The sequence below is a fragment of the Teleopsis dalmanni genome, chromosome X (genome assembly GCF_002237135.1).
Source record: "Teleopsis dalmanni isolate 2A chromosome X, ASM223713v2, whole genome shotgun sequence".
NCBI classification, from domain to species: Eukaryota; Metazoa; Arthropoda; class Insecta; order Diptera; family Diopsidae; genus Teleopsis; species Teleopsis dalmanni.
Window position 1 is genome coordinate 3,108,079 of NC_051848.1, and position 16,301 is coordinate 3,124,379.

The 16,301-nt window shown below is 29.2% G+C and overlaps 1 protein-coding gene across 1 annotated transcript; it reads right to left on the reverse strand.

Annotated features, from left to right (window-relative positions):
- Nucleotides 1-1,425: 1,425 nt before the first annotated feature.
- Nucleotides 1,426-7,054, reverse strand: LOC119687397 (glioma pathogenesis-related protein 1-like). The gene is made up of 8 exons (XM_038101690.1): nt 7,024-7,054; nt 6,614-6,677; nt 3,511-3,626; nt 3,225-3,451; nt 3,075-3,164; nt 2,499-2,622; nt 2,206-2,432; nt 1,426-1,641 (listed from the first exon to the last, which is right to left on the reverse strand). The coding sequence occupies exons 2-8, from the start codon at nt 6,624-6,626 to the stop codon at nt 1,542-1,544; spliced, it is 897 nt and encodes a 298-aa protein (XP_037957618.1). The 5' UTR covers nt 6,627-6,677; nt 7,024-7,054; the 3' UTR covers nt 1,426-1,541.
- Nucleotides 7,055-16,301: the final 9,247 nt, after the last annotated feature.

Consider the following 16,301-nt stretch of genomic DNA (forward strand, 5'->3'; position numbering starts at 1 on the left):
GTCTTTTTACTGATACGTACGTATAAAATTTTAAATGTTTTTATGAAACCTTCTCACATGTCATTCCTATGAGGTGGCTCTAAGCCCCATGTTATGCCGTTTGATATTTCTATTTTACTGTTAATAAAAAAAAAGCTTGTTAGAAACATAGAATTAATTTACTATAGGATGTCGATTGGATTGCTGGTTTTGTTTTCGTAATTTTAATAGGTGTTCATTATAAAAAGAATTAGTTAATTTTTTGCTTAAGGTATTTTTATAAAGAATTATTGCAAAACATCAGAAATTGACCAAAAATAATGAATGTTAGAAATATTCAATTTTTTTTTATGAAAAAAGTATAACGAATTATTGTAAATGTGTTTTCTCAATTAAGACGTTTGGTGAACATTTCAAATAAAAATAATTTTTTAAGTATTTTATATATTTAGTTATATGGTTTCTTTCTTAAATAAAAATTCCCAACCTTATGAAGTTTTCTGACTTCTTTATTAGAGCGGAATTTCAAGATAATTAATCTTAAAATAATTGAATCAGGTTTGTTAATAGTAGAACAAAAGTACAATAATATTATTAAAAAAAAATAAATAATTAGATGTGTTTTATTGTAGGTGGCTCAAAAGACATAGAAAGACAATATAACGTAGAATTAAGGCTCAGTTAGCTGGTAGGTAACGTAAAAAATTAATTCAATGCGAAATGCACAAACAACCAAACCTGCGTATTTGATAGGAACGAAATAAACAAAGTACATCGTTTTTGTTCATTTCGTTCCGATCAAATACGCAGATCTGGTTAGTTGTGCATTTCGCTTTAAATTAATTTTTTACGTTACCTATCGTCTAACTGATCTTTTAGTTTTGTGCGCTTTTAAGAAATTTGTAAAAGAAGTAAATTTATGAAAGATATTTTAGATAAAGTAATAATAAATAATTGTTTCATTATTTTTAAATACTTGGTATGTTTCCCTAATGATGATTAGGCCGGATCAGTTGATTTTTATAGCACAACTAATGTAGCCTTTATGTCAACGACTGCCAATTCGGTTTTCATCAGTGCTTATTTACATTTACATTTCTCCTTTACATTAGGCCCTTCCACTAAGCTTGACAATTTTGATCGACAGGTTACAACAGTAATTCTTGAAAATATATTTTCAGATTTATTTTGGAAATAATTTGGAGATGAAAATTTTACCCCATGGACCGTGTCATTTGATGTGTTTTAAGTATGGAACTGTTAGTAAAATAGGATACGGCTTAATTATATAAAAAAAAAATTACATAGATTTACTTAGAGCAAATTTTTCATATTTTTATTTAATTTTATTTCTCTTTTTAATTTATAGTTTCATCGTCTGAAAATGTTATTATTATGAAAATATCAATGTAATTATATAAGAAATATATTAACTGTTTTGATTTCATTTATGTAAAATTGAAATTAACATTTTAAATCAATTGTCCTTTATTCTGTTATTAAAGAATTACCAGTTTTTTCAAGAGTTTCGGATTAAAGACTTCTAAAGTGTTGTCGTATTGTTACTTCTTTTTATGAACCTTCTTGGGAACATTTTTTGCAAACTGGGTCATGACATTGCCTGGTGGAGCATAATTACAAACGACATAAGTTTTATTGTCTCTGAAAAGTAAGAACAATAATTTTTCTTTATTAGAAATCTAAAATATGAAAAATAAAATAAAATAATATATAAATAAATAAACGTGAAGAGGTAATGAAATTTTTCTTTTGCTGTTATTCTCAAATATTTAATTTTTATTGAAATCAATAACACTTCCACATGTGATGTGAGTATGACAGTCTGCATAACATAGCGCTTATAAGTGCAAATTTATGATTTTATGGAATGCGTTAAAAGCATCTCAAGCGCATATCAATAGTCACAGTGTAAGACTGTAACTCAATAAGAGAATACATGGACCTATAAAATACATACATATATACTTTAGATCAATTAGGCGAAAGCAGTCCATTTGCAAATCTCAAGAATGTATGAAGAGCTGTAAGAATATGAATAGCTAAATTAATTAAGATTTTCTATGTGTATTTCAAATCATTGTTATAACTTTTCCACCTCTCCACTTGTCTGTTTTATTTTTTGTCAAAGTAAAGCTAACTTTTTTCTATTAACTAAATATGCATAGACATGTACATATATACTTTATTTAAGATAATGCCTCATACCTTTTGGCTATGCCGACGCCTACTTCTTTAGTATCTTTCCAAATAAGTTGCGTAAAGTGACCAGTTTGTGGTGAAAACTTTGGATCACTGAAGTTATATTTTTCAATTTCTTTATACCACATTTTGACGGGATGGTCTCCTTTTATATCCATACCTTCGGCATAATATATATTTTCTCCATATGCGTTGTTGTCTCGATGTTCTAATTTATTCTTACTGGCAAGATTCTAAAAAATATATAACAACAGTTTCTATATAAATTTATAAAAATATTCTAATTTATAATCCATTACATTGGCCCACTCCTCTGCAAATTTGTTGAGCTCAGCAGTTATCTTCAAAGGTGGACATCCATGGTCTGCACGCAATTTATTATGTGCATCTAAAACCTCCTTGTTGAAGTTACTTGCCATATTGCTTTAAACAAATTTGCAGTTCCAGAATTGGTCACACCATACTTGATCAAATATTGTTGGGAACTATGGATTTTGAATTTATTAAATATAAAATTTTCGGCTTAAACAAAAAATTTCTGGTTGAACAAATATTTTTAAAGATTAGTTTGATTTGTAAATAAAAAAGAATATATTTTGATTTAAATTTTATTCTTTACGTCAAATATAGTATAATGTGTACTATTATTATATAATTTTAATTATATTCGCTATTTATATGATAATGGACTGTTGGTTAATTGTTCATGGTTACTACTTTTTATTCAATATGTCTTTATGAGTATGTTTACTACATATATAGCTTAACATATTTGGGAAAAAATCTTAGGCATTGAACTGCATTAAACTAAACTACTCAGACTATATATAAATTCTTAAATGATATTTGGAGGTTCGTTGGAATAATTGCGATCTTAGTACCGTTTTGCTGCTACATTTTGTGCATATTGTCCAAAAACGTTACCAGGTGGATTATAATTTGCTACAACCCATGTTCTACGGCCGCTACAATAAAAGTAAGCCATTCAAATATTATGAATATAGTAACATTCATTGCATACGTACTCTGTTGCGATGCCTACTCCAAGTTCTCTAGAACTTTTCCAAACAACCTGCGTGAAATGTCCAGTGTTCATAGCGAAACCTGGTTTAGAGCTTTTGTAATTTACAAATTCGTTATACCAGGTAGTGACTGCGCATTTGGCATTTAGATTTACGGCAGTGGTGAGGTACAGATTTTCGCCATATTTATTTGCACTACGGTGTTCTAGTATGTTCCTTTTACACAAATGCTAGAAAGAAATATATTTATCAAATTTTGAAATTTTAGCATTGTTTAAGCAGCCCTTACCTCTGCCCATTCTTTGGCATAAGTGCACATGCTTCTGTTTAGTGTTAAACTTGGGGTTCCATGCATAGCTCGAAACTCATTGTGCGCATTTAAGAATTCCTTTTCGAAGGAGGTTACTGAAAGAATAAAAATATAATTAAAATCAATCCTGAAAGATAAAAAGTAATAATTGCTATAGTGAATTTGCTCTTACAGTAACAGATACATTGTAAGAATAAAATTGATATATCATAACAAGCATGGGCGTATAAATGTAGGGGCGCCAAACCAGAAGCATTTATATTGTTAAAAGTCTGGCCAATGCTAATACTGGAGATATTACTGAGCGTGTTAAAGAATATGGCCCCCAAAAACCTCAGTCAAGTTCTGGCCAAGTATGAATATAGACAAAACAGGTGTTGTGGTTTCCTTTCTTTAAGTATTGGTAGACATGCGTTGTAGGAGACATCACAGGATAGACCGAGTCTAGCTCCATATTTTTCTATGATCCAGTGCTCTGTAAAGATAGATATTGACTTAGATACCTCTGATTTGCTTCTGTGTATCAAGTCAGAGTTTCTGTATTTGGAATAGATTAGCCATGTACCCCTTGACTTGACTGCTGAGGTAGTATGGACCAACGCACTAATAGCCTGTCTCAAAAAGTGGTCACAAATCCACCTCCGACTGTAGTTGGCAGGGGCAGGAATTGAAATAGGAGTATCCGAAGAACAGGCGCCCAGTCTATCAAGCTTGTCTGCGTGCTCATTTTCTATTATATTAGAGTGTCCGAGAACCCAAACAATTAGGTTAAACTTTGGTTAAAAATAAAAATTAAACAAAAACAAATTTATTTTTTACTAATTTTAATTTAATTCAATATTTCGACAATAATATACTTTCACACACCTAAGCGCAGTTATCAATGTCAGTTTAGAAATTGAACCTCGAATTATTTACAAGGATCAAAAAAATTAGATCGAATTATTTGCAAGGATGAATTCACAGAATGTTAGACCCTGAGCACAGAAGATCATTTTGCAGTGGTACAACGATAGTGGGTCGTCTTTGACGAGTTCAAATGGAATATTGATAGCCGGTTAGTTAGTATTTGCTACTTGATAATGCTACATTGCAAAAGGCCGATATGGTGCATGACTCCTTAACCAAAGTCTGCGTCATGGCTATCGAACATTCAACGTATTTATTTGATCTGTTCATTTTTGATTCTAGGCTATGCTCTACTCCTTGAAGTCAAATCGGCGATGAAAGAAAATCATTTCAATGCCACACCGGTCATCCTAAAGACTTCTATCGATATAGGCAATTTTATTCAATGAGTATTGATTAATTGATATTCTGCAGCACAATATTGTCACAATATTGTCCCTTAGTCGGATTAGAGTGTCCGAATTTCCAAGTCCGAATTTTTTAATGAAAGACAGTACAGGGCCTATCTTTTCTAGTCTTGAAATCTTATGTACCATGAAATACCCTCCAAGGTGTTTCTTCCGCTAGTACATCAATGTCGGGCATTCCCCTAGCACATGGTATGGGGTTTCCTCCTTAATAATATTGTATTTTTTTACCAGTTGTGCAATAGATAATTATTAGAACAATCAACACGCACATTATATACAGAAAAATGCAAAATTTTGTCAAAATAAGCCACAGGTGTTTTGGGCTTATTAACCATCAACAAAACACTCACACCTATAATTTTCATAATATTACTAATATTTACACAAGATATTATAATTATTGTTATCATTTAATAACCGTTTACAGCATTAAAGTTTATTTTATTTTATTTCCATCAACATTTTTAAGAATGTGATTCATGGGTACAATTAACAGTTGTTTAGTATTGTGGGTGCAGTGTTTGCCGGGTTTGTCGATAAGACACGGTTTCCTACCGAAAGCACAGATTTGTGAATTACAAACGTATTCATATTTTTTTTTTATCTAAATTATTATTTTATACTGAGTATAAATGGAAAATATACAACATTTTTTTAGTTGATTCATTTTTATGATGCAGGTTACTTATATCATAAAATTCATTAGCCAATGGTATTTATTCATCATCTATTCATCATGAAAAATTTTTTATTTTATCGGTAATTGGCACAGCCGAGAAATGGAGCAGCGGGGGTGACACATTTCAAGATATCTTTTTACAAAAGCTGAGGGGTAGACCAAATGAAATAAGCAATGAAGTTGTGCTTAACATCTATTATTATATAATTTACCTAATATATGTAATTATGAAATAGGTCATGTGTTCGAAAATCTGCTGGAACAAGTGAATGACCATGGATCTGCCATCAATATGTCACATTAAAAATAATTCTTGTTAATGTTAATTTTTTTTTGTCAAAAGAGACGCGTCTTATGTCGAAAAAGAAACTATTTAAAATTTAGAAGGGTTCGAATAGAAATGAAACGACAACAACAAAAATTTTAGTTAATTTATTGAAATATGACTGACCATAAAACCAAATACTCATTAACAGTGGTCTTAGGAAATATTCGAATTTTTTTCTATTTTTATTAGCCGCAAAAAATATATCGATTTATTTTGTTATTAAATAAATTCATTAACTATGTTTTCTAAAAGAATAAATAAGTATTTTATATATAGGGGAAGAACTGCATACAAATACATAAAAACTATTGACACGGAACCGAACCGAAAACCGAAAAAAATCGCTATTTTCGCCGGAACGTAAACCGGAACCAAACCGATATATTTTTTTTGTCTTGAACCGAAATGATAACCGGAACGGAAAAAATTCCGGTTCGATGCCCTGATCTTAGAGATATAGATAAGGAAAATAAAAACACAACAGTACATAAGCCAAAGTCATTATTTTTGTAAATCTTATTTACAAATAAATTAAGATTACCAAAGTAATGTTACAAAATTATCAGATGGAGCTATAATATATATTTATGATTCATTTTATGAATATAAGGTAGAAAAAAAATATCACGACACTTTAATATTGCATTATTGAAGCAAAACTGTTGAGTATTGATTTAAATAACATTATTAATAAAAAGATAAATTATAAAGTACATACAAGATAAATCTTTCAGTTCTACAGAATCCAGAACTTACCGTCGTTCATCATGCGTTGCTTTATGAAACTGCTTGAATGCTTGAAGATGTTTATGTTTACTCGCTGTTGTTTACAAAAAAAAAAATAATTATCAGCATATTTTTTTTAAAAACAAAAATTAATGTCACAAAATATCTAATGAAAAAAATGCAAAGTAAATTAAAAACTTCCAAAAGATATAAAAAATTATTTTTATTGCACCACAAGATAGTTTTACAATCGAAAGTCACTTTAAAAATAAATTTTTTTTATATTATACTTTAATATGATTAATTTAATAGAATTTAATATATTGTTTAAACAATTTAGAAATTTATTAAAACTAAAAATTTTTTATAAAATAGTTAAAAACGGCTTTCTCAGAAAGTCGGAAATATATATAGTAGATAGTATTTTTTGTTTATTGAACCTTTTGTGAAGTTACTCGTCAGAAGCTCAACTCTTACTGAAGTAAAATAATACATCATTTAGTCTTTTATATCAAAATTGATAACAAATTCGTATATAAACAAACTCGTACTTATGCGTTTTTTTCTGATTTTCTTTGAACGAGTGTAAAGCTGGACAGCTACGTACAGTGTAACTAGTGCATGCAACGAGTAGTCAAAAATGAGTACTTTTCATTTTTCACACTGCTTTTTAATTGCATAAAAGTATTGTCTTTATCTGATATTTATAGCCCTCTTTATAATATAATAATACCTTATATCTTCAGTTTTTTTGTTTAGTTCTAATTTCTTTCGATTTCAGGCTTGGGTACAGTGGTAAACTGACTACACGTCCTAGCTTGAACCTGAGATTAACTCACGTACAATTGGTACAATAGCTACAGTACCGGCGGTTGGACGATTTCACGTCAATCATTTTAATAAAAAAATAATATAAAAACAAAAAAAATTAACATATATTTATTATCAAGTTACTATACCATATTTCTACTTCACCATGCAAAGAGCATTTGTATAAAAATGTGTTAATTATAAATAAATCAACTGATTTAACAAGATTCAGACTGATTAAAACAAATTGGCATCACTTTTAAAATATGTCAAATTTTTTTTATCATATCTAAGTTTTTTTTGTTGTGTAGAATATGACATATAAAAATTGTACCATAGAAGGGCTATGGTAAACATTTTTATCTTATATATTTAAATTAATTTATTTATTTATGTATTTGAATAGATTAGTAAATGAAACGCTTATATGATTTTAATTGATGACTGGAATTTTACAACATATTTCCAGTTAACATCTCTAATAGACTGATTTGGGAATTTGAATTCGATTCCACTGGAACTTAACACATAAAATTTTTTGCGAGTAAAACCTAACTCTGAAGATTTTAAGAGTATTGTTGTTGCTTAACATATTTTCTTCATAAGTCGTGAGTATTTTTTTGCTACTCGGAAAGAAAAAATCATCGCTAAAATTATTGGTTGTACCAAAAGTATTTGATAGTTTTTAATAAAAAATAAAATATAGTACTCTTTTTTTGACTAATTTCTAACATTTTTCGATAATGTTGCACATAGTCCCATGTGATATATATTAAATCATGTGCTATTATATGTTAATAGCTCGATTTTATGCTGTTTCAAAAAAGTTATGCAGATCGAAATTTAATCCATTACAATTTATTTTACTCAACACGCGATCTTCTTAAATAACTAGTTTGTCTTAGTAAATAGCTTTTAGTAAATTAATTAAAATTGTAATGATGCAGTTTTAGTTATTACATGATTTTCCGACTACTCATAGAAGGGTCTAATTGAATCAACTTCTGGATTTGACTTGAAAAAAATTTTGATTTTCTAATATTATTTTTAACCATTTATCTATTATTAAATAGAAATGTGATATACATTTCCTGACAGACTTCGGCGGATGATCTTTTTAAACATAAATAAGAAAACATTTTTAATTGTGACTGCACTGTGATTGTGAAACTGTGATAATCACGCGATTATCACATTGGATTCTCAATAATCCAATTATTGAGAAAATGATTTTTTTTCATAGTTTTCTGCGGCATTGTTCGTTTTATCGCATTTAATTTTCTTCGAAAGATATAGTTATCGAGTTTGGCGAACATAAAACTGTGATTCAAAATCAAGCAACTTCCAATCATTGAGGAAGTGACGCTAGAAGATAAGTGACTTTTTTTGCAAGCTGGCATAAAAAATCAGTAAAAAATTCTTTACTATAATTCTTAAGATATTCGCAGACCCATGCATTAACCTAATACATGGAAGAGGCAAATTGACCTTCATCGAAAGAGTTGTACTGAAATTAAGCAAATGTTCATCGGTTGTGTGAATTTTAAGTATTAATTATATTGTTTGAAATAACATTTAACATAAATTACCAATTTCAGTAAAATCACTTATAAGATAAGAGAAAATATATCATATATTATCTTATATCTTATAAGATATACGATTTAAGATACTAACCATTTTAAGATAAATCCAATTTAAACTTAGTATATAAGTATATTTTATATACACAAAAAAGTTTTTTATTTATTTATATTTCTTTTTTCTTTTTTTTTTTTAAATTTTAAATAAGTAAAGTAATTTCAGACAAATTATATATACATTTTTAATAGATATTTCATATATTTCTTCACAATGTATAATATAATTAAACAATATATCTTATATTTAGTTTTCTAAAATTTATTAAGGAATTTTCTACAAAAATTCAGAACTCAAATAATAAAACTTAAGCATTTCCTAAAAGAAATTTCCGTTTTAGTCACCTACATTTTTTGCAGTGTTTCCATTGAATCTCAACTTCAAGTTCAGATTGAGAATGAAGCCGCTTATACTCATATGCTTGCATTTTATCTTTGGGGCAATTGAAGAATTCTTCGAAAAATAATATATGCTTTATGTGCTGACTTCTGCAAATTGCCGCAATGTAATTTACAATAAATAAATTAATTGTAAATGCTGTTAAATAAAAATTAAACAAACTTTATTTTTTATAATTAATGTATATTGTCGTTATGAATCAAAGCGTAAAATTTATAAATCAATTATTTTATAAACAATTATTCAATTCTTCAATGCATTTGGTGAAGATTATTATTATTAGAATGGACAGTAGTACACTGCAATCTGTAAGATTTGCTATGCTATACCTGGTGCAATTCAACTAACACAGATATTAAAGATTATTTTTTTTACTAAATTTGATTTTTTTAGAGTAAATAACCATGTTTCTTAATAGAAACTATTATATATATATTATTTATATATATAAATGTATGTGAATGCGAACATAAATGTACATTTGAACCCACCTCATTGAAATAGTCTGGTTATTTCCTCTGAACTCGGGTTGCTGTTGAGTTCAAATACCACCCACCCAATCCACCCCTTATTATCCATTCCACCTATCCTTAACCATTACCCATTCATATTCCCACCTATGTGATCGTCTTGTAAACCCTTTCATGTTATTTGATTACAGGTCCCATCGGGCTACAACAACAACAACAATAAATTTCCTTGTGATTTTTAAAATTGAAGTTTGCACTAGACTTTTGTTATTTTCAAAAAAAGTATGACTCTATTAATATTCCAGAGGAAATTTCACACCACAAAGTTATTCTTTTTTTCAAATACAATAATTTTGTTTATTGATATATCAACTAAGGGAAATATGGTATAAGCCTCCGTATTTACTTTACCTAATCTAACTAAATAAATTCATCAGTTAATTTTGCGACCGATCAGACCATACCTCAATCAGCCTACGACAAATATCTGGGAAAATGGGTTAGGCACAAATATTCTTATATTGCATTCGATGGTTATTAATTCTAAGTTGACAAACTAAATTTTAGGCGATTGATTATATGTTCGAAAACTTTTTACACAAAATCACCTCTAAAGATTTTAGCACTATAACAATACAATTCAAACAAAAAATCTATTCAAAACTAATCAGAGTCTAGGATTTTTTATGTTAATGTACACACATGAAGGACTCCATTGAGCTTATTAAAATAAAATATGAAGCGGTAAACACAATGGGCTTGAATCAGCACACATGAAAGATTCCGACAATTAACCCGAAATGCATTTGGTACGGTACAGATAGAAAAATGAGGTTTATATATAATAAATTCTGAGTAAATAGTATCAAGCGTGCATATGGAAGTACATTTTCCGGTAAGAACATACAAAAATGTTTTTGGAAATTTGATACTCACTTCATTGTTCTGTTGGTATAGTAGAAGCAAAGAAAAAGGATGCAACCACATAGTATGTTCATTCCAAATATGCATACGTATTAAGCCTTTTAAGCTCAGATGCAGTCGGAAATTTCCGGTACATTGTGTCAAACAAACGTAGTTCCTAAAACCAAAAGCCATGACAAAAAAAGGTATTTGAGCATAAGTGAGTAGTGGTGGGTGTGTGTTTATTTTAGACACATGTAAACATAATGAACAATCAGTTGAAAAGTGTATATGCCGTATTCAATTTGTTAAAAGTGATATGAACTTTTGAAAAATTTGGTTTATTTCTAATAAAAGATACTCAAATTCTTTAAATAAAGTACTACATACAGATGTAAATGTCGATTGACGACACCTGTTTAAAGCATCCTGCAAACTGCTTACAGTATAATCAGGATTGTATTAAAAATTTGTTTAAAGAAAAAATTCAAATTTATGAAATAGATTTATATTTATTAATAAAGAATAAATAAATTTAAAATAATTTTTAATTGTTGATATATTTTTATTTTTTGAAGTCAATGTTCATTTTTTATTCGTTAAGACTTCTTGTGGATTGAAATTTTAGCGAATATTTTAATAAGGGATAAAACAGCTAATCTATGACAAACAATGGGATGAAAAACAATATAAAGTTATCAATATCAGTCGACAACATCAAGCTTATTTTTACTTTTATTTAATTATTAATTTTTTAATTAAGTAAATTTTCGAGCTGACCATACAGTTTCAGATACCCATCACTGTTGCCACCTTTTCTATTCTAATACGTTACTTGATATACGACTCTAAATTCTTGAATAAAAATATTATTTTTTAGAATAATTCACAATGTTACAAAGTATTATTTAGTTCTTTATTTTACTATGTGATTCAATTTACATTAATAAGAATTCCTTATAGATCTTGAAATCTGCCTACCTTATTGATGTTTTGATGCAACAGCTGGATTAATGATGGAACCGGCTCCATCAAACACTTAAATCACTCTTTTTTTATGTAACTGATTTATCTGATGTAGAATCAACAACATCACCAGCAGCTAAAGCACGAATGGAGTGATATGGAAGCTCTATATTTTAATTATTGGGCAGATCCTCGGTACTCTACGAATTGATGATGCCTCTTTCATTTGAATAAACCACAAGCAGCATGAGTTTTATAACGACATTGTCATGATTTAGCGATTTAATATCCAGTGACTTCGTCGATTTCTTCATGTCGTGAGAATGGATTATGATGCTCCAGCGAAAATGGTGTTTGCAGCGGTTAAATATTGACCGTATCTACTGTGGAGTGATCAAGTTGATAGCGCACTAATTGCACTTGATGTTTGAGACTGGGGAAGTTGCGTACGCAGTGGAAACGCCTGGAGAGGACGTCATAACCAAAATAATGAGTTGTTATGACGAATTAAGTAAGTAAATAAGAAAAAATGTGAATCAATAATTAGAATGATTATATCTGCGTTAATTAAGTTTAGGTAGCATATAATTAATTTTTTAAAATGTTTTCCACGTTCAAAGCATCGGATCAGTCATCATGGACAATGACTACGAGTACCAAATGGGATTTTATTAACATATTCGGCTTATCTTAGTAATTGCTTATTGCAGAGTCTTAGTAAGGCATTATTCTTGTCCCTGAATTCTGGTAAATATTATATAGTGCTTCTAAAAGTAATTTTATTACACGTTGGTATAATATATTTATATAGTATATATATTATATAGTATATATATATAGTTATATAGTATACATATATAAAGTATATATTTATTTATATATACATAAGTACATATATCAGAAAAATATAAATGTAAATTGCAGACATATATACTTCTTATATAAGTGTAAGTATATGAATGTGATTTTTAGTTAAGCGCAAAATTCTGAGTCAGGGATTTATCTGTTTCTCTAGACGTGTAATATTTTTTTAATACCATTATTTAGTTTTCAATAACATATTCAAGCATATTTCGCACATAATAGCGTGTAGTTTAGCATGTTTATCGTTCTCTTTTTAAATCTTGAAAATGGAAGAGGTCTCACAAAGCTAATGTCACTAACGTCCGTGGCTGGTGTAGCATCCCCACGATATTTTAGTGAATATCTTTAAATTTTACTCGCAGTTTAAGTATGACTAGTATTAAGAGAGGTAGCGTATATTGAAATGGTGTATATTTTAACAATTCATACTTTTGACAAATCCGATCAGTATCGATACATCAAGTGATTTGATAGTTTTTTTTTTAAATAATTATGCTATTTATTGCATTTTGATGCAATATTACGGCATTTTTTTATATTGTTAAAGGCTTTTGTGTCAGCATAATCAATGTAGCTAAATTGATGAAATCACAACTATTCCAATAATTAATTTTGATTAATGATGGTCCATATACATGGTACCTTCTGAAGAAAATAGCACACTTTAAAATGAGGTATTTATAATTTGGATAGCTAATGATAATTTCATGTCTCGGAAAAGTTAATCAATCTTTATAGTTACTTGATTTGGAAAACGAAACTTTTATATCTGGAAAAACTAAAAAAAAGACAATTTCCGTTAAAAGAAAGGACAAGTGTCAACATAGAAGTTATTTAAAAGTTTTAGCTTGATGCCACAAACATACTATCCATTCAGTTGCAATAATTATGCTTCAACTTATCCTTATGTCATGAACTTTTAACAATACATCAGAGAAGAATGTATCTTAGTGATGCAATTGCCAAAAGATGGTTTCGTTGTCAAAAATAAATAATAATAATAATTAAAATAATACTATTGTTGCATAATGTAGATTCTTGATATATCTTTACATTAATAGGTTAGTCATTACTCTGCAACTCAATTTCGATTATTGAGTAAAATATTTGAATGTAACACATACTGCTTTGGCTGTAAGGAACTGTATATTCCGACAACTTTGTTTTTTTTGGAATGTCAGTTGTCTTCAACATACGTTCACTTTTTCCTTTGTCACCAATTACTATTTCTGAGTTATTAGTTCTGTGTCTATAATCCCTAAACCTTTGCTATTAGTTTCATTCTTTATACTTTGTTTGGTAAAGAAAGTTTACTTAACTCTGAATGAGAACCTTCAGTTAAGCTCTATGGTGCTGAAGTATAAAACTTAAGTCCATTGGTTTCTAATTTAATCATATACCGCAAAATTTTTGAAATTTACTTAAAGAACTCATTAACTTAATTAGGTATGAATGCATTTCACTTTGACTTATGAATGTGTTTTCAAATACATTTGGAACTACCAACTTATATGTGTGTTTTAACTAGGAAAATGGAATGTTTGTGCAATCACATTTGCTCCTTTGTTTTTTATTCTCTATGACTCCGTTTTGAGAAGCTTCCATGCTAGGAAGGTGACAAAAATTATTACTGGCATATTCATTACGAGTCCTCATCAAAGTCATTACTGTGCACAGCATAAGAAATTACAGCTTTACATATTTGAAGTCACATTAACAGTTGCTGATTTTGATGTTCACATCCTCATCTCGTCCTTTGCACTTGCTGTCTGCCTTCAAGCTGTAATCATTTGCTTGCATAAAGGAATTGACTGAATGAGGAGGTATTTGGTCGCCACAGTGATTGCAATTTGCACATAATTTCAACTTCAATTCAAAATTTTGCAATGAACATTTGCAGTGTTTGTGTGGAAGTCCTCTGTACTCTGAAAGTCAGTCAATCATTCCGATGCACTGTTTTGGGCACGTCACTGAACGTTCAGTATTCCAGCGAACACGTCATCGCATTGCTAAGATGCATGTACCGGATTAATTTCTGTGTTTTTATATTGTATGCATAAATTATTTTGTGCCAAATAAGTTATTCATAACAATTCACTTTGATTTTCATTTAAATTCTTTTCTTCATCATTTCATAAACTTTTATAGACTTATGAATATGCATCATAATACATGTGTTCATATGTATCAGTAGTTCACTAATATACAATATTTTTAAAGTACACAAAGGTATTGTAATTTTTAAAGTATATAGTATCTATAATACGGTAGAAACTGTTTAACTTGTCTTCCAATTGTGAAACAAATACTTTCGAAAAAATCTGCAAACAATTTGTTAAGCTCCTTGATAGTGAGTTTGGTTGTGTTTATATGGAGTAAAGGACTACGAGTACAAAACATTTCAATTGTACATTTTGCAACTGTATATTCTCAATTAGCTAGGATTTCAACGATTGATTGCTTCATTCAAAACGGTTTTAATGAAGCTTTTCTATTCGGAATACAAAAGATGGTAATCTGCAAGAGTTGAATGCATGTTTGCAGTTAAGCAGGAGGCGCAACTCTTATTGATGATTGAAGCAATGGTCCAATGATAACACAAGACCAAGCTGTAACTCATTGTTTGGGACTGATTTGCTCAACGTTCAGTTGAATTGCTGACTACGCAGACGATAAATACAAATTTGCATATGAAAATTCGAATCTTCTGCTTCTTAGATTTGCTGACATCGATGCAGAGTCTTTAAAACGGTTAAGCAAAAGAAACGTAGTCGACTTTTCCAGTTTTGACTTAATCTAATATATTTAATTTTGCAATGCCTTCAAAAAAAACCCAACAGTTTAGTTACTGAAAACATTGAAGCGTTTTATGTATATATAGTAACATTTTAAGTAAGCGAAATTTTTGCTGAAAACATGAGGTCTTAACACTTATATGGTACTTATGAAAAGGATTTAATAAGCCTTCATTGCAAGATACTTTCTTGCATCATAAGATAAGTATCTTGTAATCGAGGCTTATTAAATGCTTTATATTTGTATAAGAGTTAAGATCTCATGACTTCAGTAAAAATATCACTTACTTAAAATGTTACTATATATATTTATCAATATATATGTAAATGTTGAGACCGAGTTCTATTTGCAGGCACGTGAAATTTTGTGTTAAATAAAATTTGAAATCTTCTTACTCGATTGTATGAATTGGAAAATTACAGCTGCTAGCTTGGAACTAAAAGGTATTCCGTGGTACACTCACAGTTTCAAAATTTTAATAAAAACTAACATCTACAGTAGAATTTCACTTGCACCAGAAACACACGTCATTATTATCAAAAAGTTTTAATATCTGTATCAGATAATATGGAAACAATCACAGCGTTCTCTTCTTAGGAGTTATCTTCGACAATATTGGGAGACTGCTATGAAAAATCAACTGCATGCTTATAGTTGATTGTATGATCCGTGTTGATTGTCTGATATTGTATCGTAGAGGAAACTTGCAAGACAATTGTGATAGTAATAAATACTATCAATAATATTAATAAATAATGTTCTAGTGACTAAACTGTGGAATCTTCAAACAAATCGTAACAGCTCAGAAAACTGAGAAGTAAAACGGTAAATCACCTAAAATTTTGAACATCAGAATTAAAACTGAAGAC